This window comes from Rhopilema esculentum, chromosome 10 (genome assembly GCF_057945365.1).
Source record: "Rhopilema esculentum isolate cy_ngs chromosome 10, ASM5794536v1, whole genome shotgun sequence".
Taxonomy (NCBI): Eukaryota; Metazoa; Cnidaria; class Scyphozoa; order Rhizostomeae; family Rhizostomatidae; genus Rhopilema; species Rhopilema esculentum.
The window spans coordinates 14895679-14923609 of record NC_142824.1 but is presented as its reverse complement, the minus strand read 5'-3'; the positions used below and the strand labels follow the sequence as shown (position 1 = coordinate 14923609).

General features: G+C 38.5%; 11 protein-coding genes and 1 pseudogene across 11 annotated transcripts; 7 read left to right on the top strand and 5 right to left on the bottom strand.

The window, feature by feature from the left end:
• Nucleotides 1-268: 268 nt before the first annotated feature.
• On the top strand, nucleotides 269-4322 carry LOC148959486 (uncharacterized). The gene is made up of 3 exons (XM_089110934.1): nucleotides 269-652; nucleotides 1382-1509; nucleotides 3566-4322. Exons 1-3 carry the CDS (start codon nucleotides 328-330, stop codon nucleotides 4208-4210), a joined length of 1098 nt encoding a protein of 365 aa, XP_088967060.1. The 5' UTR covers nucleotides 269-327; the 3' UTR covers nucleotides 4211-4322.
• Nucleotides 4323-6218: 1896 nt separating this feature from the next.
• On the bottom strand, nucleotides 6219-6746 carry LOC148959485 (histone H3-like). The gene has a single exon (XM_089110933.1). The coding sequence runs from the start codon at nucleotides 6744-6746 to the stop codon at nucleotides 6219-6221; it is 528 nt and encodes a 175-aa protein (XP_088967059.1).
• A 618-nt stretch (nucleotides 6747-7364) lies between these two features.
• LOC148959484 (histone H4) lies at nucleotides 7365-7676 on the top strand. Its single transcript, XM_089110932.1, has one exon. The coding sequence runs from the start codon at nucleotides 7365-7367 to the stop codon at nucleotides 7674-7676; it is 312 nt and encodes a 103-aa protein (XP_088967058.1).
• A 760-nt stretch (nucleotides 7677-8436) lies between these two features.
• LOC148959483 (histone H2A) lies at nucleotides 8437-9097 on the bottom strand. The gene has a single exon (XM_089110692.1). The coding sequence runs from the start codon at nucleotides 8981-8983 to the stop codon at nucleotides 8600-8602; it is 384 nt and encodes a 127-aa protein (XP_088966818.1). The 5' UTR covers nucleotides 8984-9097; the 3' UTR covers nucleotides 8437-8599.
• A 137-nt stretch (nucleotides 9098-9234) lies between these two features.
• Nucleotides 9235-10832, top strand: LOC148959482 (histone H2B pseudogene; annotated as a pseudogene).
• Nucleotides 10833-13458: 2626 nt separating this feature from the next.
• LOC148959481 (uncharacterized) lies at nucleotides 13459-15101 on the top strand. The gene has a single exon (XM_089110691.1). It carries the CDS (start codon nucleotides 14170-14172, stop codon nucleotides 14797-14799), a length of 630 nt encoding a protein of 209 aa, XP_088966817.1. The 5' UTR covers nucleotides 13459-14169; the 3' UTR covers nucleotides 14800-15101.
• Nucleotides 15102-16679: 1578 nt separating this feature from the next.
• On the bottom strand, nucleotides 16680-17255 carry LOC148959480 (histone H3). The gene has a single exon (XM_089110696.1). It carries the CDS (start codon nucleotides 17179-17181, stop codon nucleotides 16771-16773), a length of 411 nt encoding a protein of 136 aa, XP_088966822.1. The 5' UTR covers nucleotides 17182-17255; the 3' UTR covers nucleotides 16680-16770.
• A 662-nt stretch (nucleotides 17256-17917) lies between these two features.
• Nucleotides 17918-18229, top strand: LOC148959479 (histone H4). The gene has a single exon (XM_089110931.1). It carries the CDS (start codon nucleotides 17918-17920, stop codon nucleotides 18227-18229), a length of 312 nt encoding a protein of 103 aa, XP_088967057.1.
• Nucleotides 18230-18474: 245 nt separating this feature from the next.
• LOC135693115 (histone H2A) lies at nucleotides 18475-19582 on the bottom strand. Its single transcript, XM_089110698.1, has one exon. The coding sequence runs from the start codon at nucleotides 19534-19536 to the stop codon at nucleotides 19153-19155; it is 384 nt and encodes a 127-aa protein (XP_088966824.1). The 5' UTR covers nucleotides 19537-19582; the 3' UTR covers nucleotides 18475-19152.
• A 216-nt stretch (nucleotides 19583-19798) lies between these two features.
• On the top strand, nucleotides 19799-20749 carry LOC135686495 (histone H2B). The gene has a single exon (XM_089110697.1). The coding sequence runs from the start codon at nucleotides 19877-19879 to the stop codon at nucleotides 20282-20284; it is 408 nt and encodes a 135-aa protein (XP_088966823.1). The 5' UTR covers nucleotides 19799-19876; the 3' UTR covers nucleotides 20285-20749.
• Nucleotides 20750-24590: 3841 nt separating this feature from the next.
• On the top strand, nucleotides 24591-25558 carry LOC148959478 (uncharacterized). The gene has a single exon (XM_089110769.1). The coding sequence runs from the start codon at nucleotides 24727-24729 to the stop codon at nucleotides 25354-25356; it is 630 nt and encodes a 209-aa protein (XP_088966895.1). The 5' UTR covers nucleotides 24591-24726; the 3' UTR covers nucleotides 25357-25558.
• Nucleotides 25559-26965: 1407 nt separating this feature from the next.
• LOC148959477 (histone H3) lies at nucleotides 26966-27899 on the bottom strand. The gene has a single exon (XM_089110546.1). The coding sequence runs from the start codon at nucleotides 27809-27811 to the stop codon at nucleotides 27401-27403; it is 411 nt and encodes a 136-aa protein (XP_088966672.1). The 5' UTR covers nucleotides 27812-27899; the 3' UTR covers nucleotides 26966-27400.
• Nucleotides 27900-27931: the final 32 nt, after the last annotated feature.

Genomic DNA, 27931 nt, shown 5'->3' with positions numbered 1-27931 from the left:
TTGCTTCAATAATCACCAAAGTCCCATTGCAAAAGCAATTAATGCAACTATATAACATGATATTGCTGACTTGAAAGCTTTCAAGATTGTATTTGCCACGGCTAAGGCTATATGGGCCAATTAATTTTAGCAAGAAGCACAAAAATGACTGCCATGATGGCCTAAACTTTTAAAGGTCACGTGGGTTTTGGCGCCTAATCGCAAGAGGTTTAAATATTCCATCGAACGAAGGTGGGTTGTTTTGATTTGTTATCTGCAGTGGAGTGAGGAAACTCTCGTGAAAGTTGGGTACCATTTTGATTGAAGTAGTAGCTGGGAAGAAGTAACATGGATTCGTCTGCTACATCACCAAAGAAAGCGAAGAAGGCAGCGGCGCCAAAGAAGCCTGCTGCACATCCTGCGTACAAGGACATGATCGCGGAAGCAATCAGAAATTTGAAGGAGCGAAATGGGTCATCGCGACAGAAAATTGCCAAGTATTTGCAGTCTAATTACAAAGGTCTTGGTGATGAGAGTGCTCTGAAGAGAAACCTTAAGGCCTCTTTGAAAAAACTGGTCGCCTCTGGTTCTCTCATCCAAACGAAAGGGGTAGGGGCTTCAGAAATAGATAGGAGGATTCAGCATCATTTCAGCCAATTTCAGCTAATTTCAGGTAATGCCAAGCACTCATTAAATTACTTTGACTACACAATTGCAAATGCACACCCTCTTGAAAATAAGCAAAAAATGCATTGATAGAGTTAATGATATATTTTTGGTTGTATTATTAGGAGCTGTCAGTTATGCAAATTGAAGTAGCATTTCATTTGCCAATGTGCATTCCCACTATACCTCAAAACTGGTTTGACAGTAGTAGACAGGACATATAGCCTGACAATCTGACATTCAAGCTAATGTTTGCTTTCACAACGGATTCTTGTAGTAGGGAGTCTAGGCTTTCATAATCTGCCAGGTGACTTTTGTGAAAATGCCTGGGTGTCACGTGACTGATGGCATCATTTAACGGTAAAAAATCAGACAAAATCATCGCTAACTCTTTACTGGAGTGTTATTTTTTGACGCAAATTACATATTTTGACTCATCTCGTTGCAAGCTTTTAATGAATGTATATTTAAGAATGATTTGCCGCCATCAGTATTTCATTATGACGTCATCAAAAATTGTGCATGACGTCATCAAAGATTTTATTGTCATTAAATGATAAGTTGGCCAAACTTTGTATTAATATGAGGCTGGATGTCAGCAAAACCATTTCCTCCATATTTTTTCAATCAAATAATTAGTATTTAGATCATTTAAATTACGTTTGTGCGAACTGCAGTAGCCAAAGTTCGAATAAGGTAGTGCTATCTGTCGATGCAGTCACTTCTTCCTTCGTAGTTGCAAAGTCTTGCTCCCACTCTGAACCGGACAATAAGTTCTTTGCATCTGCATTTGACTGTTGCACTAAGTCGCGAGAATGTCTTGGAACTATAGGCTATCCAAGATGCCCTCGCGCTGGGCTTAAGGTACATGACTTTTTTCAATAAGACTATATTCCGCTGCGAAATATGACCATCTCATCAATACAATCTGGCGTTTTCTGGTGGTAGATTTACATATGGATTTGACTCCTTGAACATGAAATTAAGAGGAACAACTTCATTTCCTCGTCACAGTACACCGTCAGGAGTTGCAAGACTAGAGCTATGGTTTTGATGAGATGTGCAAATGCCTTTTCGATAAAGACAGCCTTGCCAGTCTCGAAACCTTGGTGGTCTTCGTTCATTATTGAGACTGCTTTCGATGTTTTCTTGGATTTTTGTGCGCACAACAAAGTAGAGGTGAGTCATCAAGGCAAGTGCGTAAAAAAGGTTTAAAGCAAAAGATACTCCAAGATAAAAAGAGTTTTTTACAATGATGCAAACAAAGAGAATCTAATAAAACTTACTCCAAAATTATTTCGAAGCGCTGAGGCTCAAGGGGGTTCCAGACAATTCCATTGGTTATAACTTACGGAGAAGAAACATGGGAGACTTCAAAAAGCAAATAGAAGTCCTTCCAAGATGTAACCATAAAAAGGCTGAAACCAGAATGATTTTGCATGCTAACTCGCAAGATGCAAAATAGTTCTTGTTGCAAAGGATACTGATGTATTTGTGCTGCTTGTTCATGCAATGCAGAAGTGCAAACCCACAAATGAGTGGTTTATGGCATAAACAACAAACAAACCGTCGAGATTTGAGGCATCGTTCAAACGTTTGGTTCAAAAATTTGCTGTGTTCTTCCACAGATCCATGGAATTATGGGCTGAGACTCTCAGAAAGAGTTATCGCAGATGTAAAGACATTCGCGAAACTGTAGAACATAGTGGAACACTACATTAAAGCCGCTTAGAGTCAAGGAATCGTATTTATCAATTCTGAAAACAGAATCATCTGCAGCAGTTCCACAATCATTCAATCAGAGACGAATTAAATTGTGTCAACTTAACAAGGTTATTTTGGCTACAGTGTTTGGATGCAATTACTACAAGGCATGTTCCAAAAGCCAAAAGCCTGCAGTTAAAATTTGGACGACATACTTGATCGTTTAAAGTATAAATGGTCCACAAGAAAACAGCTTCCCCACCTTAAAAGAAGTCAAAAAGACATCCAAGTTGTGAAAAGAAAGCTTCCTTTGCAGCACAAGGATATGCAAATGACTTAGAAGATGAATTTACCCATGAAGAAAATCATGCACCTTCATACCCAGCGCTAAAGACCTATAGTGTGAAGACATCTTGGACAGCCTATAATAGTGCGAAGACATTCTTCCAACTCAGTGCAAAAGCCAAATGCAGATGCAGAGAACTTATTGTCCGGTTCAGAGTTGGATCGTGACTCTGAACCAGACAATAATGCCTTCCGAGGAAGAAATGATCCACTCGTCAGGTAGTGACTACCTTATTCGAACTTCCTTGGCTATTGCGGTGCGCAAAAATTTAATTTAAATTATCAAATTACAAATTATTTGGATGAAAAAATTATGGAAGAAATTCTTTTGCTGATATCCAGCGCCACAATAAAAAAAAGTTATGCCAATGCATCATTCTATGGCAGTAAGATCTTTGATGACGTCATGTAAATTTTTTGATGACGTCATAATAAAAATACTGATGGCAGCAAATAATGCTTAAATATACATCGATTGAAAGCTTGCAACGAGACAAGTCAATGTGTGTAATTTGCGTGAAAAAATAACACTCCAGTAAAGAGCTAGCGATGATTTTGTCTGATTTTTTACCCTTAAATGACGTCATCAGTCCCGTGAAATCCAGACATTTTCAAAAAAGTCACCTGACAGATTATCAAAGCCTGGACTCCCTACTACAAGAATCCGTTGAGAAAGTAAACATTAGCTTGAATGTCAGATTGTCAGGCTATATGTCCTGTCTATAGGGGTGGGCTGCCTTTGATGGGTTTTGAGATTAATAAACAGCAAGAGACAACTTTGGACAACACATAGATACATAACCCTTGTGTAGTGATGCTTAAGCTTGAATAACCCTTACAAGATAGGTAATAAGATTCATCGTTTAAAAAGTCAGTAAATTATGTTGAGAACAAAAACTGCAAGATCACAAAGAAAGCGAAGAAGACAGCGGCGCCAAAGAAGCCTGCTGCACATCCTGCGTACAAGGACATGATCGCGGAAGCAATCAGAAATTTGAAGGAGCGAAATGGGTCATCGCGACAGAAAATTGCCAAGTATTTGCAGTCTAATTACAAAGGTCTTGGTGATGAGAGTGCTCTGAAGAGAAACCTTAAGGCCTCTTTGAAAAAACTGGTCGCCTCTGGTTCTCTCATCCAAACGAAAGGGGTAGGGGCTTCAGGATCGTTCAAGCTGCCTGCCGCCGCCAAGAAGCCGGCAGCAGTGAAAAAGCCAGTAGCTGCAAAAAAGGTTGCGAAAAAGCCAGCAGCAGCGAAGAAGGTTGCTGCCAAAAAGACTGCCTCTTCAGCCAAGAAAAGCCCTGCAAAGAAGAAGGCCTCGACACCAAAGAAAGCCAGTGGAGCCAACAAGTCACCAAAGAAGCCCAAGGCCAAAGTGGCAAAGAAGCCTAAAGTGGCTGCTGGTAAGAAGGCATCGGCTGCTGTTAAGAGCAAACACAAAAAGGCTGCCAGTGCCAGCAAAAAGACAGCAAAATCACCGGCTGGGAAGAAATCCAAGACTGGAAAGTCGAAGAAGTAGGAGTTGAAAAACGAAGTCATGTTGCCACTTACCATATAAACAAACAGCTTTTTTAAAAGCTACCAAATCGTCGGTCATCGGTTCTGGATTAGCCCTTTCGGCTGCATTTATATCATAAAAATGACATGTAGAGTTTTCAAAGCTGGTGGCCCACCAAGCCAGTGACAGTCAACTCAACCTTGTCTGCCACTTTGTTTTTTGTGATGTTCTTTCCTGTAATGATTGTGATGTTCTTGTAATGATTGGCACAATAATAGTAAAACCTTGTTAGGAAAATGGCATGAAATAATTCTGAAGTTCTATGTTGGCTGTTAAAGCAAGCATAATATTGCTATTAGTTTGATAGAAATGAAAGAGCAAGCTTAACAGTTTTATGGTTACATTTCAAGCTTCTATATTTATGATATAGATAGGAGGATTCAGCATCATTTCAGCCAATTTCAGGTAATGCCAAGCACTCATTAAATTATTTTGACTACACAATTGCAAATGCACACTCTCTTGAAAACAAGCAAAAAATGCATTGATAGAGTTAATGATATATTTTTGGTTATATTATTAGGAGCTGTCAGTTATGCAAATTGAAGTAGCATTTCATTTGCCAATGTGCATTCCCACTTTACCTCAAAACTGGTTTGGCAGTAGGGGTGGGCTGCCTTTGATGGGTTTTGAGATTAATAAACAGCAAGAGACAACTTTGGACAACACATAGCTACATATCCCTTGTGTAGTGATGCTTAAGCTTGAATAACCCTTACAAGATAGGTAATAAGATTCATCGTTTAAAAAGTCAGTAAATTATGTTGAGAACAAAAACTGCAAGAGCACTTGTATTTGTCCCACACAGTCTAAAGCATTTGGTATTGTGATAGAAATTGCACTTTTGAATTCAAACTATAAATATTAAGACTGGATTGACAGGAGGGGATCTTGTTGGGCAATGACCTTAATGATAAGCATGTAAAAAATTTAGTCTATTCTCATGAAGCCAATTTTTGGTAGGTTGTGAAGTTGCTCTTTGAAGAATCTTTTTTACAATCTATTTACACAATCAGAGTTTATCATTTGAATACAAGCATTAAGTCTAGTCGTCTATGATTGGCTATGAGAGGTTGGCTATGATTTAACTGCATAGGGAATATATATTATATATTGTTTATTTACTATGACCCCAACATTTTCAATCAATCTTAACATGGGGTTAGCAGAATCTGAAAACTTTTTGCACCAATAATGTATACATGCATTATTGTTTTGAGTGCAATTTTAGCCTTCATGCTAATTTGTCTTGTTTGCCTAAAGTGTTGATCATGAGAAAAAATTTGCATTTTACATTTACTTGAATGTTAGTCTAGCAGTATGAAAATGTGGTAAGTAATTTTTTATTATCCCATTGTACACAGTATGTAATGATTTACATTACAGGTGATTTTGTGAGGAGTTATTCACTCCATTCTTTCTTGGCTGTGCAATTGTGAATGGATAGCAAGAAAGAACTTGGTAGTAAAGTTATACTTTGGACTGAAGACTTTAATCACTGTTGAGCAAGATCTACTTGTAAGTAAGTAGAGATATAAGTAAACATGCAGTTTTGGATATCTTAGTTTCCTTGGTGCTGAAATTTGGAATGACTTATAAACAGGGAAGGAAAAAATTTAATGCTCTATAAATCAGCCTTCTAAGCAAAGTTGACAATTCATAGATATGGAGGAAGTCCCAGCCCAAGTAGTTTGCTTGTTAAAAACCTCCCTCTTTAAGAATTCCCTTCATTCAGATAATGCTTGCTTTAAATTTATTTCTTCACGTTTTCAAATTGTACATATCTAAAGGTTTTGTGTATACACATGAACATATATATGAAACATATGAACAAGAGTAAACTGATTTGAGTCGACCATGTCGTGTGTATTCTGGCTGGAGAAATATAATCTCTGGTGTTCGTGGTGGTTTTTAAAAAAACCGTTTTTTTCAAAGAATTCATCGACAAAGATGAAATTTGCTTGTTGAATTAAGCTCTCTCCCCTCGAATCCTTCTGGCCAGTTGTATGTCCTTTGGCATAATGGTAACACGTTTGGCATGAATGGCGCACAAGTTGGTGTCTTCAAACAGTCCAACTAGGTAAGCTTCTGATGCCTCTTGGAGGGCCATCACTGCCGAGCTCTGAAAGCGCAAGTCTGTCTTGAAGTCTTGGGCTATTTCTCGGACGAGCCTTTGGAAGGGCAGCTTCCTGATCAACAACTCGGTCGACTTCTGGTATCTACGAATTTCTCTCAGAGCAACTGTGCCGGGCCTGTATCTGTGTGGCTTCTTTACACCTCCAGTTGCCGGGGCACTTTTTCGTGCAGCCTTGGTTGCCAATTGTTTGCGAGGAGCTTTTCCTCCTGTCGATTTCTTGCAGTCTGCTTTGTACGAGCCATTTTGATACCTCAACGAAGAAATTTGCGTGGTGACTGAGGGGTAGGCACAACGGATATCAATCTGCAAAATGGCGCCATTCGACTTCAATTTGAAATAATTGTGCAAGCCACGTGACATGCCGCGAGAACAGAAGCCAGATGACAAAAACAAAAAGCCCATTGGCTGATTGTTCCCTAAACTTTCGAGCTGCCAGTAGTTTTGTTCTGAACTTATGATCTGAAGGTAATCTTGTTTTTACGATCTGATTAAAAGTTGGGGGAAACAGAAATCGCGACATTTTTAGAGGATTCAACAATTTTAAATTACTCTCTCTTAATTTTGAGAATTGTTTGTCTTGGTTATTGGCAACAATAGCAACTTTTTACGTGAATGATGTTTGCGAACAATCTTTTTGTGAAACAAAATTCAAAAATGGCTTTGGAAAGAGCAAACATTTTAAACATTCTCAAGTATTTCGTCTGATATTCTTTTCAAAAAAAACGTAAGCATAAAACGTCATCAGAAAATGGATAGTAGAACAAAGCGTCGGTAGAACTTTCGTACACTTTGGTTCAGCAGAGTTACGAAAGGCGCCAACAAAGCAACCAACAAGGCAAGATAAGGAAAGTGCTCCTAATACGTTCGCCTTTTCTACTAAATCTAAACCCTGCAGTTTGCAGCAGCTTCAGCAATTTGCGCAGTTCACTTGCTTAGCGTACTGTCGTTTGGACTTACATTGCAAAACTTTCATCAATCATGTCTGGAAGAGGAAAAGGAGGAAAGGGTCTTGGGAAAGGAGGTGCCAAGCGTCATCGAAAGATTCTTCGTGACAACATCCAAGGCATCACCAAGCCAGCCATTCGCCGATTGGCTCGTCGTGGAGGAGTAAAGAGAATCTCTGGTCTCATTTACGAAGAGACACGAGGTGTTCTCAAGGTTTTCCTCGAGAACGTCATTCGTGATGCAGTCACATACACAGAACATGCCAAGCGAAAGACTGTCACCGCCATGGATGTCGTCTACGCTTTGAAGAGACAAGGCCGAACATTGTACGGATTTGGCGGTTAAGTTGCGTCGTCCTGTTTACTGGACGAACGACTGGAGTGGCTCGCCTTCTTCAAGAAAACAAACAGCTTTTTTAAAAGCTACTAAAAATGCCAATGTTACCCAATGTTTTAAACCTTGTGACAACACACGATTAACACCATAGATTAATTGAAAATTTTACTCCGCTCATTATAACTCAACCGTTTTGCAATCAAGACCCTTTTATACCATGCATGAAAGAACATACAATTAATATCTATCTATATATCCCGGTTGAAGTAGTTAATACATGCCAATTTTTTGAACACAAAGAATGGTAAGTTATTTCGTAGGCAGACAGCAAGAATTCGAAATGTCAACTTTGTTTAGAAGAGTGAATAAAATATATTATAATTCCTACCAGAGAGGCTTTTGAAAAACGAAGCTGTAACTATATAGCCTCCCTAGGATAAACAAAAAGCACTTGCACACGGGAAAGTATAAAGATAAAGAAAGACCCTCTAATGACCAATTTGAAATAACCATGGTTATTTCATTTTAAACCTTTTTTAAACCATAGTTAGCTATTTGCTGTTGAATGTTGTATCTCATTATCTTTAGGCATTTTTTTTATTAGGCCGCATATCATTATTTCAGGCTATGAATGTTAGTCTAAATGGTGCACAGCCCTCGAGAAGCAACATGAAAACATCGAATGTCAGCCAAACACTAGCTACTCCCAATCGAATGTAGCCTACAATCCTAATAAGCTATTAGATGTGTGTAAATCGATTGCCTTTTTCACAAAATGTAATTAGACAGATATGTGTACATTGATAGCCTCTACACAGAATGTGCCTATCGTGCGTGTGACAAGCAGGTACACCAAATCAGTTTTCGTGGTGGTTTTTAAAAAAACCGTTTTTTATGAACAAGTGGGCCGGGCCAACAAGTGAGTCCAAGCTTTATGATTTTGGAGCTTTCTGCTCGGTCTTCTTTGGTAAGAGTACTGCCTGAATGTTGGGCAGGACACCACCTTGAGCAATGGTCACTCCACTCAGCAATTTGTTCAGCTCCTCGTCGTTTCTAATTGCAAGCTGCAAGTGTCGAGGGATGATTCTTGACTTTTTGTTGTCCCTGGCGGCATTGCCAGCCAACTCCAAGATTTCTGCCGAAAGATACTCGAGTACGGCTGCAAGATAGACGGGAGCCCCCGATCCAACTCGTTCAGCATAGTTTCCCTTTCTCAACAATCTGTGGATACGTCCGACTGGGAACTGAAGACCAGCTCTGGATGTCCTCGACCTTGCCTTGGCCTTAGCTTTTCCTCCTTTTCCGCGTCCAGACATGTTTCTACGCTGGCAGTTCGCAAATTGAAAATATGAAATGGTCCCTTGCTGTAAGATGAACAAATTTGTTCGCAACTGTCTGCTTGCCCGCCAAAGTGGGAATTTTGTAAACGGAAATTACTCGAGATCTACCAATCAACACCCCCGCTATCGACCGTGAACAATAGGCGAACACGAGACAGCGAATCGACGTGTGTCACATGGCCTTCGAGCTAATCACTCAGCTGCCAACAAATATACTAGAAGCTTGCGTTGGCGCCAAAAGACCAGATCACTGTTGCTCTGTCTATCGAAGGTTCTCGCAAGTCGAAATTCAATTTTCTTCATTTCAAGATGTCTGACGCCCCAGCAAAAGGAGGAAAACAGGCCCCAAAGGTTGCCAAGAAGGGGGAGAAGAAAGCAGGAGTTGGCAAGAAAGGAGGCAAGGCTGCCTCTGGAGATAAGAAGAGGTCAAAAAAGCGCAAGGAGAGCTACTCGATTTACATCTACAAGGTACTTAAGCAAGTCCATCCCGATACCGGCGTTTCAAGCAAGGCCATGAGCATCATGAACTCCTTTGTCAACGACATCTTCGAAAGGATTGCTCAAGAAGCTTCGCGTCTCGCCCACTACAACAAGAAGGCAACGATCACTTCGAGGGAAATCCAGACTGCCGTCAGGCTTCTCCTTCCCGGTGAACTTGCCAAGCATGCTGTCAGTGAGGGCACCAAGGCCGTTACCAAGTACACAAGCAGCAAGTAAACTTGTCGTATACACAAACGAGTGTTTCCTCGTCGTCTACAATCAAAAACAGCTTTTTTAAAAGCTACCAAATTAACCAATCTCGTTGCTATACCCACTAACACACACGATGTGGGGTTTATTTATTTTTCAGGAGAGGGGAGGACAGAGGAGGGCGTTATGGCACTTGGTACTTTGTTTGTGTGCCGTAAACTTTCGAAATAAGCCTAATACGTCAACATGTTAAAATACAGTAGTAGCCCGCATAAAAGAACCTAGGTTTTTTTCTGGCAGCCTGAGAATAGGTTATGTTTTCCACCGCAAGAATTCTAATGGTCACACTTAAACCAGCTTTGTTTTTTTAAGTTAAATTTTAGCCAATAAAATGAATTTGTGTTGTTAGGTTGTACAATTAGAATGCAACATAGCTACCATAACCTGATTTACTCTAAGCTTATTTAATTTGACAGTGTGAATAGGTTGTAAAAAAACAATTCTTAAAACCCTTTTTCTTATAAATAAGAACCTCTCCAAGTTTCAGCCTCTTGGGGGTTCTTAATTATAGGGTTGAAAAGATTAAATTTAAGCCTCAAGGTTCTTATAAAAACAGGTTCTTTTATGCGGGTTTCTACTGTACATGATTTTTCAACGTTTGATAGGCTATACACAGCGCCGCAGAGAGGATTTATAGGCTCCGGGTCAGAACAAAATATAAATAGTAAAACATGCCTAAGGCAGATGCTTCTAAGGGGTACGGGAAATGCTCCCCCTGGAATTTTTGAAATTGACGATTGCTTAAATTGCTATTGGTGGCTAACTTGCTTTGGTGGCAGTGGCGTAGATAGAGGGGGTCAGATGGGGCAAAAAACCCCTGTAGAGCTAAACTGCTATATTATCGGAAAACCTCTGGTCTTGTCGGAAATTTAACATGGTTGTCCATGTTTATCTAACTGCTATGTTTTTATGGTAAAGAATTTAAAGCTAAATAAACATAAGAGTATCTTAATATATCAGAAGATTGATTTATTCCAGTTCCAAAGTCGTTATGTTATGTTAATATTTATGAAAAATATAAATGCTTGTTAGATTTTTGTCGGAAAATCATAGTTTCTCACTCTCCTACGAATTTTCCTATCTAAGCCATTGTCTGGTGGCTATTTATTATTTCTGTTTGCTGTTTGATATAATTTGAGCAAAACTAATATCTTAACACCATAATGCATAAAAATGAAATTTTCTTAGAAATTTTGAAAGTCTTATAAAATGGAAAATGTTTAATTCGTTAACTAAATTTGATCACAACCGACACACTGTTGCAAATAGATGCGCATGCCATAGTGTAAATATGTATGACATACATATTGCTGTATGTTGCCCTGTTGCAATCACATTTTTTGGTTACATCCAGAAGCTTTTCGAAAGCAAAGATGAAAAATTCTCAACAAAAATATATTTAACATTCAGGCAGTCAAAGACTCAAACTGCTTCTACCTTACTTCATTCATAGACTTTTGTCACTATTGTCTCTACTAATGACAATGTGTGGTAATGGAGAGGTTGGATTAACACTTAGAAATTTTTTTAATTGAATTGTTTTTTATGGGCCCCTATAGCCAAGGGCCCCCGGGTCAGTGACCCCCCTGACCCCCCTCTCCTCAGCACTGGCTATACAAATTCGATGCAATGTTGCCATACATATTCGATGAAAAATTAAAAATCTAAGATGCACGAGCATTTACACCATTTTTCGGCTGTCAGCATCGATCTGCAGAATACATCGTTGCACGATAATTTGTACAAAACCCCCGACATTCCACTACGAGGAGGGTTCGTTGGACGTATATCGGCTTACAATGCTCTTAGAGATATGTGAAAAAACCTATAAGAATGCTCTTAGTTCTAAATTTCATATAATACGAAGCCTTCATGTTCCTAACATTCCACAACATTAAGAAATAACCGTTTCCTTTAGTTTAATCATTCAGCAGGGTATCTGTTGAAAACCTGTAAGGCCATATAACTTAAAAAACAGAAATGTGTGTACATACGCAGCCTTTGACAACACTCAATTTTGAACCATACTTGTCTTATATTATTAATTGTCAAGAACACTGTTCGTTGCCTATAATTAGGATGAGCTCTTATGATCTTGCAATCGAGAAGAGTAAATTGTAGAGTTGTGTATATATAATATTTGATTAGTTGCCGCCTAATGCCATTGAATTGCAACTAGGCTGTGATTATTTACGACAAAGCTTTTTATATAAAATAAACATGATATTTTCAAATGTAAACTTTTTCAATAAAAACAACAAGTTTGTATGGATAATAACCCAATAAATTGTTTCTGAAAAAAGAACAGCTCTTGCAACAACAATCCCTATGACTTTTAGATCCTTACTTTTTCAACTTTATGCTTTACAAATATGTTATTGATAGTTTGAAAAAAGGAAACAAATTGCTATCGTTTTTTTATGAACTTAAGTAGTATTGTTTGCCCCTAGTTGGTTATGTTATAATTTTATTGAAGCCTTTTGTAATTAGAGCCTTATATAACACATGCTTAGTTGTATTGGGTTAGCTTTTGTTGACGTTTTAAGCTAGGGGCCATCTAGGCCTAGAAACATTGTTTGGGGACTGATATTATTTTCAAATAAATGAAAAAGATAAATAGCATTTGGATCTATTCAAGCAATTCAAGAAGTAAATTACATTTTCAAATGGAAAATGATATTACTTCCAACTGACATCCACACAAAATTTCTAGGCACTCACTGTATGATTGACATAACTGCAAGTTGTGGAATGTTTTTAGTATTATTTCAACCCAAACCTTTTCTGTCAAAAATGTTCCTAAATGTTGCAATTTACTAATGCTTGCATGCCATTAAATTTTGTCCTTATAAAACAAATACGAGCAGTTTGAGCTATTTTGGTTTACATGCCTGTGTCAGCGGTGTCAGCGGTGTCAGCATAGCTCAGCAATTTATCCTGTTGAAATACATATACCTTCATTATCGCGAACTTGGAATGAAATTTTTACTTTCTGCAGTCAAAACGTAGAAAAGATCAAAATATCGCCATCTGTAAAATTCTCTGTTAGTGCGCCAAGCTTTCGATTATATTGCTTCAAACGATATGATTTGCTCAAACTGCAAATTGGTAGGTCGATGGAGGAAAAATCTAATAAATGCGTCCAATCTTGCATGGAAACTTCCAAAATTAGCTAGTACATCAAGTCTTAATTAATTTAGTACGTCATAAAAACATTGACTCATTCGCACTTGGACAAGAATTATAATCAAATGGTAGTTGATCAATCACCCTCTAAGCATAGAATTTTGATAAAATCAGAAGTATTCTATTCTAAGCAATCGAAAACACCATTCAAGACCTCTGCCTACCACGTATAATATAAGATGCATGGAAACAAAACATTACTCATATTTTTATGGTGAAGTTCTGTTTCATCTTCTCGACAAGAGAAGCCTTTTCGCGGGGCCTTTTCTAATTAATAACTGAGACCACTGCATAGAAATAAAAAAAATCAAACATCAATTAGTGCATTCTTTTGCCATTTATCTTCGATCACATCGTAATGTCATTCTGTGATAGTTTCCTTTTTTAAAAAAGTTTTCTTGCCTTAAACTTGAAACAGGTTTGTTTTACTTTTAAAATATTTCTTAACTTCCTTTCGTTTTGTCAACTCCGAACCCCGCCCAAGAATTGCTGCTTATTGGGAGGGGGGGATAGCTTTTCGACTCTACCTTTATTGAGAGCCCCCGCCGGTTATCGATGGCACAAGAGTAGCCATTGCAATAAGATTTTTAATAAATTGCCAGATAGATTATGTAATAAAATATAAAGCCAATGTTTTAGACCGAGGGGTAAAAAAGTTAGTATTAGAAACAGTTTGTTGGTAAAATTGTACTGTGTTTCTTCAAATCAAATTTGGCCCAAATTATGCGTTTTTTGTGCTCATCAAGAAAGGCTACTACATTTTTCTGATTCCATCAATGCATGTACATTTTAAACTTGCCTTTTCATGGTTAAGAACAGGTGGTGTGACGACTACAAAAGCAAATAACCAAACAACGTTTGAAGGCAGGTTGAACAATACCACTTGAAATTGAATATTTTGCTTCAATATTCACCAAAGTCCCATTGCAAAAGCAATTAATGCAACTATATAACATGATATTGCTGACTTGAAAGCTTTCAAGATTGTATTTTCCACGGCTAAGGCTATATGGGCCAATTAGTTTTAGCAAGAAGCACAAAAATGACTGCCATGATGGCCTAAACTTTTAAAGGTCACGTGGGTTTTGGCGCCTAATCGCAAGAGGTTTAAATATTCCATCGAACGAAGGTGGGCTGTTTTGATTTGTTATCTGCAGTGGCAGTGAGGAAACATTCGTGAAAGTTGGGTACCATTTTGATTGAAGTAGTAGCTGGGAAGAAGTAACATGGATTCGTCTGCTACATCACCAAAGAAAGCGAAGAAGACAGCGGCGCCAAAGAAGCCTGCTGCACATCCTGCGTACAAGGACATGATCGCGGAAGCAATCAGAAATTTGAAAGAGCGAAATGGGTCATCGCGACAGAAAATTGCCAAGTATTTGCAGTCTAATTACAAAGGTCTTGGTGATGAGAGTGCTCTGAAGAGAAACCTTAAGGCCTCTTTGAAAAAACTGGTCGCCTCTGGTTCTCTCATCCAAACGAAAGGGGTAGGGGCTTCAGGATCGTTCAAGCTGCCTGCCGCCGCCAAGAAGCCTGCAGCAGTGAAAAAGCCAGTAGCTGCAAAAAAGGTTGCGAAAAAGCCAGCAGCAGCGAAGAAGGTTGCTGCCAAAAAGACTGCCACTTCAGCCAGGAAAAGCCCTGCAAAGAAGAAGGCCTCGACACCAAAGAAAGCCAGTGGAGCCAACAAGTCACCAAAGAAGCCCAAGGCCAAAGTGGCAAAGAAGCCTAAAGTGGCTGCTGGTAAGAAGGCATCGGCTGCTGTTAAGAGCAAACCCAAAAAGGCTGCCAGTGCCAGCAAGAAGACAGCAAAATCACCGGCTGGGAAGAAATCCAAGACTGGAAAGTCGAAGAAGTAGGGGTTGAAAAACGAAGTCATGTTGCCACTTACCATATAAACAAACAGCTTTTTTAAAAGCTACCAAATCGTCGGTCATCGGTTCTGGATTAGCCCTTTCGGCTGCATTGATATCATAAAAATGACATGTAGAGTTTTCAAAGCTGGTGGCCCACCAAGCCAGTGACAGTCAACTCAACCTTGTCTGCCACTTTGTTTTTTGTGATGTTCTTTCCTGTAATGATTGTGATGTTCTTGTAATGATTGGCACAATAATAATAATACCTTGTTAGGAAAATGGCATGAAATAATTCTGAAGTTCTATGTTGGCTGTTAAAGCAAGCATAATATTGCTATTAGTTTGATAGAAATGAAAGAGCAAGCTTAACAGTTTTATGGTTACATTTCAAGCTTCTATATTTACGATATAGATAGGAGGATTCAGCATCATTTCAGCCAATTTCAGCTAATTTCAGGTAATGCCAAGCACACATTAAATTATTTTGACTACACAATTGCAAATGCACACTCTCAAATGCATTGATAGAGTTAATGATATATTTTTGGTTGTATTATTAGGAACTGTCAGTTATGCAAATTGAAGTAGCATTTCATTTGCCAATATGCATTCCCACTATACCTCAAAACTGGTTTGACAGTAGGGGTGGGCTGCCTTTGATGGGTTTTGAGATTAATAAACAGCAAGAGACAACTTTGGACAACACATAGATACATAACCCTTGTGTAGTGATGCTTAAGCTTGAATAACCCTTACAAGATAGGTAATAAGATTCATCGTTTAAAAAGTCAGTAAATTATGTTGAGAACAAAAACTGCAAGAGCACTTGTATTTGTCCCACACAGTCTAAAGCATTTGGTATTGTGATAGAAATTGCACTTTTGAATTCAAACTATAAATATCAAGACTGGATTGACAGGAGGGGATCTTCTTGGGCAATGACCTTAATGATAAGCATGTAAAAAATTTAGTCTATTCTCATGAAGCCAATTTTTGGTAGGTTGTGAAGTTGCTCTTTGAAGAATCTTTTTTTACAATCTATTTACACAATCAGAGTTTATCATGTGAATACAAGCATTAAGTTTTGTCGGCTATGATTAGCTATGAGAGGTTGGCTATGATTTAACTGCATAGGGAATATATATTATATATTGTTTATTTACTATGACCCCAACATTTTCAATCAATCTTAACATGGGGTTAGCAGAATCTGAAAACTTTTTGCACCAATAATGTATACATGCATTATTGTTTTGAGTGCAATTTTAGCCTTCATGCTAATTTGTCTTGTTTGCCTAAAGTGTTGATCATGAGAAAAAATTTGCTTTTTACATTTACTTGAATGTTAGTCTAGCAGTATGAAAATGTGGTAAGTAATTTTTTATTATCCCATTGTACACAGTATGCAATGATTTACATTACAGGTGATTTTGTGAGGAGTTATTCCCTCCATTCTCTCTTGGCTGTGCAATTGTGAATGGATAGCAAGAAAGAACTTGGTAGTAAAGTTATACTTTGGACTGAAGACTTGAATCACTGTTGAGCAAGATCTACTTGTAAGTAAGTAGAGATATAAGTAAACATGCAGTTTTGGATATCTTAGTTTCCTTGGTGCAAAAAATTTAATGCTCTATAAATCAGCCTTCTAAAGAAAGTTGACAATTCATAGATATGGAGGAAGTCCCAACCCAAGTAGTTTGCTTGTTAAAAACCTCCCTCTTTAAGAATTCCCTTCATTCAGATAATGCTTGCTTTAAATTTATTTCTTCACGTTTTCAAATTGTACATATCTAAAGATTTTGTGTATACACATGATCATATATATGAAACATATGAACAAAAGTAAACTGATTTGAGTCGACCATGTCGTGTGTATTCTGGCTGGAGAAATATAATCTCTGGTGTTCGTGGTGGTTTTTAAAAAAACCGTTTTTTCAAAGAATTCATCGACAAAGATGAAATTTGCTTGTTGAATTAAGCTCTCTCCCCTCGAATCCTCCTGGCCAGTTGTATGTCCTTTGGCATAATGGTAACACGTTTGGCATGAATGGCGCACAAGTTGGTGTCTTCAAACAGTCCAACTAGGTAAGCTTCTGATGCCTCTTGGAGGGCCATCACTGCCGAGCTCTGAAAGCGCAAGTCTGTCTTGAAGTCTTGGGCTATTTCTCGGACGAGCCTTTGGAAGGGCAGTTTCCTGATCAACAACTCGGTCGACTTCTGGTATCTACGAATCTCTCTCAGAGCAACTGTGCCGGGCCTATATCTGTGAGGTTTCTTTACTCCTCCAGTTGCTGGGGCACTCTTTCGTGCAGCCTTGGTTGCCAATTGTTTGCGAGGAGCTTTTCCTCCAGTCGATTTTCTTGCAGTCTGCTTTGTACGAGCCATTTTAATACCTCAACGAAGAAATTTGCGTGGTGACTGAGCGGTAGGCACAACGGATATCAATCTGCAAAATGGCGCCATTCGACTTCAATTTGAAATCATTCAGCAAGCCACGTGACATGCCGGGAGAACAGAAGACAGATGACAAAAACAGGAAGCCCATTGGCTGATTGTTCCCTAAACTTTCGAGCTGCCAGTAGTCTTGTTCTGAACTTACGATCTGAAGGTAATCTTGTTTTTACGATCTGATTAAAAGTTGGGGGAAACAGAAATCGCGACATTTTTAGAGGATTCAACAATTTTAAATTACTCTCTCTTAATTTTGAGAATTATTTGTCTTGGTTATTGGCAACAATAGCAACTTTTTACGTAAATGATGTTTGCGAACAATCTTTTTGTGAAACAAAATTCAAAAATGGCTTTGGAAAGAGCAAACATTTTAAACATTCTCAAGTATTTCGTATGATATTCTTTTCAAAAAAAACGTAAGCATAAAACGTCATCAGAAAATGGATAGTAGAACAAAGCGTCGGTAGAACTTTCGTACACTTTGCTTCAGTAGAGTTACAAAAGGCGCCAACAAAGCAACCAACAAGGCAAGATAAGGAAAGTGCTCCTAATACGTTCGCCTTTTCTACTAAATCTAAACCCTGCAGTTTGCAGCAGCTTCAGCAATTTGCGCAGTTCACTTGCTTAGCGTACTGTCGTTTGGACTTACATTGCAAAACTTTCATCAATCATGTCTGGAAGAGGAAAAGGAGGAAAGGGTCTTGGGAAAGGAGGTGCCAAGCGTCATCGAAAGATTCTTCGTGACAACATCCAAGGCATCACCAAGCCAGCCATTCGCCGATTGGCTCGTCGTGGAGGAGTAAAGAGAATCTCTGGTCTCATTTACGAAGAGACACGAGGTGTTCTCAAGGTTTTCCTCGAGAACGTCATTCGTGATGCAGTCACATACACAGAACATGCCAAGCGAAAGACTGTCACCGCCATGGATGTCGTCTACGCTTTGAAGAGACAAGGCCGAACATTGTACGGATTTGGCGGTTAAGTTGCGTCGTCCTGTTTACTGGACGAACGACTGGAGTGGCTCGCCTTCTTCAACAAAACAAACAGCTTTTTTAAAAGCTACTAAAAATGCCAATGTTACCCAATGTTTTAAACCTTGTGACAACACACGATTAACACCATAGATTAATTGAAAATTTTACTCCGCTCATTATAACTCAACCGTTTTGCAATCAAGACCCTTTTATACCATGCATGAAAGAACATACAATTAATATCTATCTATATATCCCGGTTGAAGTAGTTAATACATGCCAATTTTTTGAACACAAAGAATGGTAAGTTATTTCGTAGGCAGACAGCAAGAATTCGAAATGTCAACTTTGTTTAGAAGAGTGAATAAAATATATTATAATTCCTACCAGAGAGGCTTTTGAAAAACGAAGCTGTAACTATATAGCCTCCCTAGGATAAACAAAAAGCACTTGCACACGGGAAAGTATAAAGATAAAGAAAGACCCTCTAATGACCAATTTGAAATAACCATGGTTATTTCATTTTAAACCTTTTTTAAACCATAGTTAGCTATTTGCTGTTGAATGTTGTATCTCATTATCTTTAGGCATTTTTTTTATTAGGCCGCATATCATTATTTCAGGCTATGAATGTTAGTCTAAATGGTGCACAGCCCTCGAGAAGCAACATGAAAACATCGAATGTCAGCCAAACACTACCTACTCCCAACCGAATATAGCCTACAATCCTAATAAGCTATTAGATGTGTGTAAATCGATTGCCTTTTTCACAAAATGTAATTAGACAGATATGTGTACATTGATAGCCTCTACACAGAATGTGCCTATCGTGCGTGTGACAAGCAGGTACACCAAATCAGTATTCGTGGTGGTTTTTAAAAAAACCGTTTTTTATGAACAAGTGGGCCGGGCCAACAAGTGAGTCGAAGCTTTATGATTTTGGAGCTTTCTGCTCGGTCTTCTTTGGTAAGAGTACTGCCTGAATGTTGGGCAGGACACCACCTTGAGCAATGGTCACTCCACTCAGCAATTTGTTCAGCTCCTCGTCGTTTCTAATTGCAAGCTGCAAGTGTCGAGGGATGATTCTTGACTTTTTGTTGTCCCTGGCGGCATTGCCAGCCAACTCCAAGATTTCTGCCGAAAGATACTCGAGTACGGCTGCAAGATAGACGGGAGCCCCCGATCCAACTCGTTCAGCATAGTTTCCCTTTCTCAACAATCTGTGGATACGTCCGACTGGGAACTGAAGACCAGCTCTGGATGTCCTCGACCTTGCCTTGGCCTTAGCTTTTCCTCCTTTTCCGCGTCCAGACATGTTTCTACACTGGCAGTTCTCAAATTAAAAATGTGAAATGGTCCCTTGCTGTAAGATGAACAAATTTGTTCGCTACTGTCTGCTTGCCCGCCAAAGTGGGAAATTTGTAAAGGGCATTTACTCGAGATCTACCAATCAACACCCCCGCTATCGACTGCGAACAATAGGCGAACACGAGACAGCGAATCGACGTGTGTCACATGGCCTTCGAGCTAATCACTCAGCTGCCAACAAATATACTAAAAGCTTGCATTGGCGCCAAAAGACCAGATCACTGTTGCTTTGTCTATCCATCGAAGGTTCGCGCAAGTGAAATTTAAATTTCTCCATTTCAAGCAAGATGTCTGACGCCCCAGCAAAAGGAGGAAAACAGGCCCCAAAGGTTGCCAAGAAGGGGGAGAAGAAAGCAGGAGTTGGCAAGAAAGGTAGCAAGGCTGCCTCTGGAGATAAGAAGAGGTCGAAAAAGCGCAAGGAGAGCTACTCGATTTACATCTACAAGGTACTTAAGCAAGTCCATCCCGATACCGGCGTTTCAAGCAAGGCCATGAGCATCATGAACTCCTTTGTCAACGACATATTCGAAAGGATTGCTCAAGAAGCTTCGCGTCTCGCCCACTACAACAAGAAGGCAACGATCACGTCGAGGGAAATCCAGACCGCCGTCAGGCTTCTCCTTCCCGGTGAACTTGCCAAGCATGCTGTCAGTGAGGGCACCAAGGCCGTTACCAAGTACACAAGCAGCAAGTAAACTTGTCGTATACACAAACGAGTGTTTCCTCGTCGTCTACAATCAAAAACAGCTTTTTTAAAAGCTACCAAATTAACCAATCTCGTTGCTATACCCACTAACACACACGATGTGGGGTTTATTTATTTTTCAGGAGAGGGGAGGACAGAGGAGGGCGTTATGGCACTTGGTACTTTGTTTGTGTGCCGTAAACTTTCGAAATAAGCCTAATACGTCAACATGTTAAAATACAGTAGTAGCCCGCATAAAAGAACCTAGGTTTTTTTCTGGCAGCCTGAGAATAGGTTATGTTTTCCACCGCAAGAATTCTAATGGTCACACTTAAACCAGCTTTGTTTTTTTAAGTTAAATTTTAGCCAATAAAATGAATTTGTGTTGTTAGGTTGTACAATTAGAATGCAACATAGCTACCATAACCTGATTTACTCTAAGCTTATTTAATTTGACAGTGTGAATAGGGTGTAAAAAAACAATTCTTAAAACCCTTTTTCTTATAAATAAGAACCTCTCCAAGTTTCAGCCTCTTGGGGGTTCTTAATTATAGGGTTGAAAAGATTAAATTTAAGCCTCAAGGTTCTTATAAAAACAGGTTCTTTTATGCGGGTTTCTACTATACATGATTTTTCAACGTTTGATAGGCTATACACAGCGCCGCAGAGAGGATTTATAGGCTCCGGGTCAGAACAAAATATAAATAGTAAAACATGCCTAAGGCAGATGCTTCTAAGGGGTACGGGAAATGCTCCCCCTGGAATTTTTGAAATTGACGATTGCTTAAATTGCTATTGGTGGCTAACTTGCTTTGGTGGCAGTGGCGTAGATAGAGGGGGTCAGATGGGGCAAAAACCCCTGTAGAGCTAAACTGCTATATTATCGGAAAACCTCTGGTCTTGTCGGAAATTTAACATGGTTGTCCATGTTTATCTAACTGCTATGTTTTTATGGTAAAGAATTTAAAGCTAAATAAACATAAGAATATCTTAATATATCAGAAGATTGATTTATTCCAGTTCCGAAGTCGTTATGTTATGTTAATATTTATGAAAAATATAAATGCTTGTTAGATTTTTGTCGGATTTTCCGGACTCTCCTACGAATTTTCCTATCTAAGCCATTGTCTGGTGGCTATTTATTACTTCTGTTTGCTGTTTGATATAATTTGAGCAAAACTGATATCTTAACACCATAATGCATAAAAATGAAATTTTCTTAGAAATTTTGAAAGTCTTATAAAATAGAAAATGTTTAATTCGTTAACTAAATTTGATCACAACCGACACACTGTTGCAAATAGATGCGCATGCCATAGTGTAAATCTGTATGACATACATATTGCTGTATGTTGCCCTGTTGCAATCACATTTTTTGGTTACATCCAGAAGCTTTTCGAACGCAAAGATGAAAAATTCTCAACAAAAATATATTTAACATTCAGGCAGTCAAAGACTCAAACTGCTTCTACCTTACTTCATTCATAGACTTTTTTCACTATTGTCTCTACTAATGACAATGTGTGGTAATGGAGAGGTTGGATCAACACTTAGAAATTTTTTTAATTGAATTGTTTTTTATGGGCCCCTATAGCCAAGGGCCCCCGGGTCAGTGACCCCCCTGACCCCCCTATCCTCAGCACTGGCTATACAAATTCGATGCAATGTTGCCATACATATTCGATGAAAAATTAAAAACCTAAGATGCACGAGCATTTACACCATTTTTCGGCTGTCAGCATCGATCTGCAGAATACATCGTTGCACGATAATTTGTACAAAACCCCCGACATTCCACTACGAGGAGGGTTCGTTGGACGTATATCGGCTTACAATGCTCTTAGAGATATGTGAAAAAACCAATAAGAATGTTCTTAGTTCTAAATTTCATATAATACGAAGCCTTCATGTTCCTAACATTCCACAACATTAAGAAATAACCGTTTCCTTTAGTTTAATCATTCAGCAGGGTATCTGTTGAAAACCTGTAAGGCCATATAACTGAAAAAACAGAAATGTGTGTACATACGCAGCCTTTGACAACACTCAATTTTGAACCATACTTGTCTTATATATTTAATTGTCAAGAACACTGTTCGTTGCCTATAATTAGGATGAGCTCTTATGATCTTGAAATCGAGAAGAGTAAATTGTAGAGTTGTGTATATATAATATTTGATTAGTTGCCGCTTAATGCCATTGAATTGCAACTAGACTGTGATTATTTACGACAAAGCTTTTTATATAAAATAAACATGATATTTTCAAATGTAAACTTTTTCAATAAAAACAACAAGTTTGTATGGATAATAACCCAATAAATTGTTTCTGAAAAAAGAACAGCTCTTGCAACAACAATCCCTATGACTTTTAGCTCCTTACTTTTTCAACTTTATGCTTTACAAATATGTTATTGATAGTTTGAAAAAAGGAAACAAAATGCTATGGTTTTTTATGAACTCAAGTAGTATTGTTTGCCCATAGTTGGTTATGTTATAATTTTATTGAAGCCTTTTGTAATTAGAGCCTTATATAACACATGCTTAGTTGTATTGGGTTAGCTTTTGTTGACGTTTTAAGCTAGGGGCCATCTAGGCCTAGAAACGTTGTTTGGGGACTGATATTATTTTCAAATAAATTAAAAAGATAAATATCATTTGGATCTATTCAAGCAATTCAAGAAATAAATTACATTTTCAAATGGATAATGATATTACTTCCAACTGACATCCACACAAAATTTCTAGGCACTCACTGTATGATTGACATAACTGCAAGTTGTGTAATGTTTTTAGTATTATTTCAACCCAAACCTTTTCTGTCAAAAATGTTCCTAAATGTTGCAATTTACCAATGCTTGCATGCCATTAAATCTTGTCCTTATAAAACAAATACGAGCAGTTTGAGCTATTTTGGTTTACATGCCTGTGTCAGCGGTGTCAGCGGTGTCAGCATAGCTCAGCAATTTATCCTGTTGAAATACATATACCTTCATTATCGCGAACCTGGAATGAAATTTTTACTTTCTGCAGTCAAAACGTAGAAAAGATCAAAATATCGCCATCTGTAAAATTCTCTGTTAGTGCGCCAAGCTTTCGATTATATTGCTTCAAACGATATGATTTGCTCAAACTGCAAATTGGTAGGTCGATGGAGGAAAAATCTAATAAATGCGTCCAATCTTGCATGGAAACTTCCAAAATTAGCTAGTACATCAAGTCTTAATTAATTTAGTACGTCATAAAAAACATTGACTCATTCGCACTTGGACAAGAATTATAATCAAATGGTAGTTGATCAATCACCCTCTAAGCATAGCATTTTGATAAAATCAGAAGTATTATTTTCTAAGCAATCGAAAACACCATTCAAGACCTCTGCCTACCACGTATAATATAAGATGCATGGAAACAAAACATTACTCATATTTTTATGGTGAAGTTCTGTTTCATCTTCTCGACAAGAGAAGCCTTTTCGCGGGGCCTTTTCTAATTAATAACTGAGACCACTGCATAGGAATAAAAAAAATCAAACATCAATTAGTGCATTCTTTTGCCATTTATCTTCGATCACATCGTAATGTCATTCTGTGATAGTTTCCTTTTTTAAAAAAGTTTTCTTGCCTTCCTTAAACTTGAAACAGGTTTGTTTTTCTTTTAAAATATTGCTTAACTTCCTTTCGTTTTATCAACTCCTAACCCCGCCCAAGAATTGCTGCTTATTGGGAGGGGGGGGATAGCTTTTCGACTCTACCTTTATTGAGAGCCCCCGCCGGTTATCGATGACACAAGAGTAGCCATTGCAGTAAGATTTTTAATAAATTGCCAGATAGATTATGTAATCAAATGTAAAGCCAATGTTTTAGACCGAGGGGTAAAAAAGTTAGTATTAGAAACAGTTTGTTGGTAAAATTGTACTGTGTTTCTTCAAATCAAATTTGGCCCAAATTATGCGTTTTTTGTGCTCATCAAGAAAGGCTACTACATTTTTCTGATTCCATCAATGCATGTACATTTTAAATTTGCCTTTTCATGGTTAAGAACAGGTGGTGTGACGACTACAAAAGCAAATAACCAAACAACGTTTGAAGGCAGGTTGAACAATACCACTTGAAATTGAATATTTTGCTTCAATATTCACCAAAGTCCCATTGCAAAAGCTATTAATGCAACTATATAACATGATATTGCTGACTTGAAAGCTTTCAAGATTGTATTTTCCACGGCTAAGGCTATATGGGCCAATTAGTTTTAGCAAGAAGCACAAAAATGACTGCCATGATGGCCTAAACTTTTAAAGGTCACGTGGGTTTTGGCGCCTAATCGCAAGAGGTTTAAATATTCCATCGAACGAAGGTGGGCTGTTTTGATTTGTTATCTGCAGTGGCAGTGAGGAAACTCTCGTGAAAGTTGGGTACCATTTTGATTGAAGTAGTAGCTGGGAAGAAGTAACATGGATTCGTCTGCTACATCAGCAAAGAAAGCGAAGAAGGCAGCGGCGCCAAAGAAGCCTGCTGCACACCCTGCGTACAAGGACATGATCGCGGAAGCAATCAGAAATTTGAAGGAGCGAAATGGGTCATCGCGACAGAAAATTGCCAAGTATTTGCAGTCTAATTACAAAGGTCTTGGTGATGAGAGTGCTCTGAAGAGAAACCTTAAGGCCTCTTTGAAAAAACTGGTCGCCTCTGGTTCTCTCATCCAAACGAAAGGGGTAGGGGCTTCAGGATCGTTCAAGCTGCCTGCCGCCGCCAAGAAGCCTGCAGCAGTGAAAAAGCCAGTAGCTGCAAAAAAGGTTGCGAAAAAGCCAGCAGCAGCGAAGAAGGTTGCTGCCAAAAAGACTGCCTCTTCAGCCAAGAAAAGCCCTGCAAAGAAGAAGGCCTCGACACCAAAGAAAGCCAGTGGAGCCAACAAGTCACCAAAGAAGCCCAAGGCCAAAGTGGCAAAGAAGCCTAAAGTGGCTGCTGGTAAGAAGGCATCGGCTGCTGTTAAGAGCAAACCCAAAAAGGCTGCCAGTGCCAGCAAGAAGACAGCAAAATCACCGGCTGGGAAGAAATCCAAAACTGGAAAGTCGAAGAAGTAGGAGTTGAAAAACGAAGTCATGTTGCCACTTACCATATAAACAAACAGCTTTTTTAAAAGCTACCAAATCGTCGGTCATCGGTTCTGGATTAGCCCTTTCGGCTGCATTGATATCATAAAAATGACATGTAGAGTTTTCAAAGCTGGTGGCCCACCAAGCCAGTGACAGTCAACTCAACCTTGTCTGCCACTTTGTTTTTTGTGATGTTCTTTCCGTAATGATTGTGATGTTCTTGTAATGATTGGCACAATAATGATAAAACATTGTTAGGAAAATGGCATGAAATAATTCTGAAGTTCTATGTTGGCTGTTAAAGCAAGCATAATATTGCTATTAGTTTGATAGAAATGAAAGAGCAAGCTTAACAGTTTTATGGTTACATTTCAAGCTTCTATATTTATGATATAGATAGGAGGATTCAGCATCATTTCAGCCAATTTCAGCTAATTTCAGGTAATGCCAAGCACTCATTAAATTATTTTGACTACACAATTGCAAATGCACACTCTCTTGAAAATAAGCAAAAAATGCATTGATAGAGTTAATGATATATTTTTGGTTGTATTATTAGGAGCTGTCAGTTATGCAAATTGAAGTAGCATTTCATTTGCCAATGTGCATTCCCACTATCCCTAAAAACTGGTTTGACAGTAGGGGTGGGCTGCCTTTGATGGGTTTTGAGATTAATAAACAGCAAGAGACAACTTTGGACAACACATAGATACATAACCCTTGTGTAGTGATGCTTAAGCTTGAATAACCCTTACAAGATAGGTAATAAGATTCATCGTTTAAAAAGTCAGTAAATTATGTTGAGAACAAAAACTGCAAGAGCACTTGTATTTGTCCCAAACAGTCTAAAACATTTGGTATTGTGATAGAAATTGCACTTTTGAATTCAAACTATAAATATCAAGACTGGATTGACAGGAGGGGATCTTCTTGGGCAATGACCTTAATGATAAGCATGTAAAAAATTTAGTCTATTCTCATGAAGCCAATTTTTGGTAGGTTGTGAAGTTGCTCTTTGAGGAATCTTTTTTTACAATCTATTTACACAATCAGAGTTTATCATGTGAATACAAGCATTAAGTTTTGTCGGCTATGATTGGCTATGAGAGGTTGGCTATGATTTAACTGCATAGGGAATATATATTATATATTGTTTATTTACTATGACCCCAACATTTTCAATCAATCTTAACATGGGGTTAGCAGAATCTGAAAACTTTTTGCACTAATAATGTATACATGCATTATTGTTTTGAGTGCAATTTTAGCCTTCATGCTAATTTGTCTTGTTTGCCTAAAGTGTTGATCATGAGAAAAAATTTGCATTTTATATTTACTTGAATGTTAGTCTAGCAGTATGAAAATGTGGTAAGTAATTTTTTATTATCCCATTGTACACAGTATGCAATGATTTACATTACAGGTGATTTTGTAAGGAGTTATTCCCTCCATTCTCTCTTGGCTGTGCAATTGTGAATGGATAGCAAGAAAGAACTTGGTAGTAAAGTTATACTTTGGACTGAAGACTTGAATCACTGTTGAGCAAGATCTACTTGTAAGTAAGATAAGTAAACATGCAGTTTTGGATATCTTAGTTTCCTTGGTGCTGAAATTTGGAATGACTTATAAACAGGGAAGGAAAGAATTTAATGCTCTATAAATCAGCCTTCTAAGGAAAGTTGACAATTCATAGATATGGAGGACGTCCCAGCCCAAGTAGTTTGCTTGTTAAAAACCTCCCTCTTTAAGAATTCCCTTCATTCAGAAAACCTCCCTCTTTAAGAATTCCCTTCATTCAGATAATGCTTGCTTTAAATTTATTTCTTCACGTTTTCAAATTGTACATATCTAAAGGTTTTGTGTATACACATGAACATATATATGAAACATATGAACAAAAGTAAACTGATTTGAGTCGACCATGTCGTGTGTATTCTGGCTGGAGAAATATAAGCTCTGGTGTTCGTGGTGGTTTTTAAAAAAACCGTTTTTTCAAAGAATTCATCGACAAAGATGAAATTTGCTTGTTGAATTAAGCTCTCTCCCCTCGAATCCTCCTGGCCAGTTGTATGTCCTTTGGCATAATGGTAACACGTTTGGCATGAATGGCGCACAAGTTGGTGTCTTCAAACAGTCCAACTAGGTAAGCTTCTGATGCCTCTTGGAGGGCCATCACTGCCGAGCTCTGAAAGCGCAAGTCTGTCTTGAAGTCTTGGGCAATTTCTCGGACGAGCCTTTGGAAGGGCAGTTTCCTGATCAACAACTCGGTCGACTTCTGGTATCTACGAATCTCTCTCAGAGCAACTGTGCCGGGCCTATATCTGTGAGGTTTCTTTACTCCTCCAGTTGCTGGGGCACTCTTTCGTGCAGCCTTGGTTGCCAATTGTTTGCGAGGAGCTTTTCCTCCAGTCGATTTTCTTGCAGTCTGCTTTGTACGAGCCATTTTAATACCTCAACGAAGAAATTTGCGTGGTGACTGAGCGGTAGGCACAACGGATATCAATCTGCAAAATGGCGCCATTCGACTTCAATTTGAAATCATTCAGCAAGCCACGTGACATGC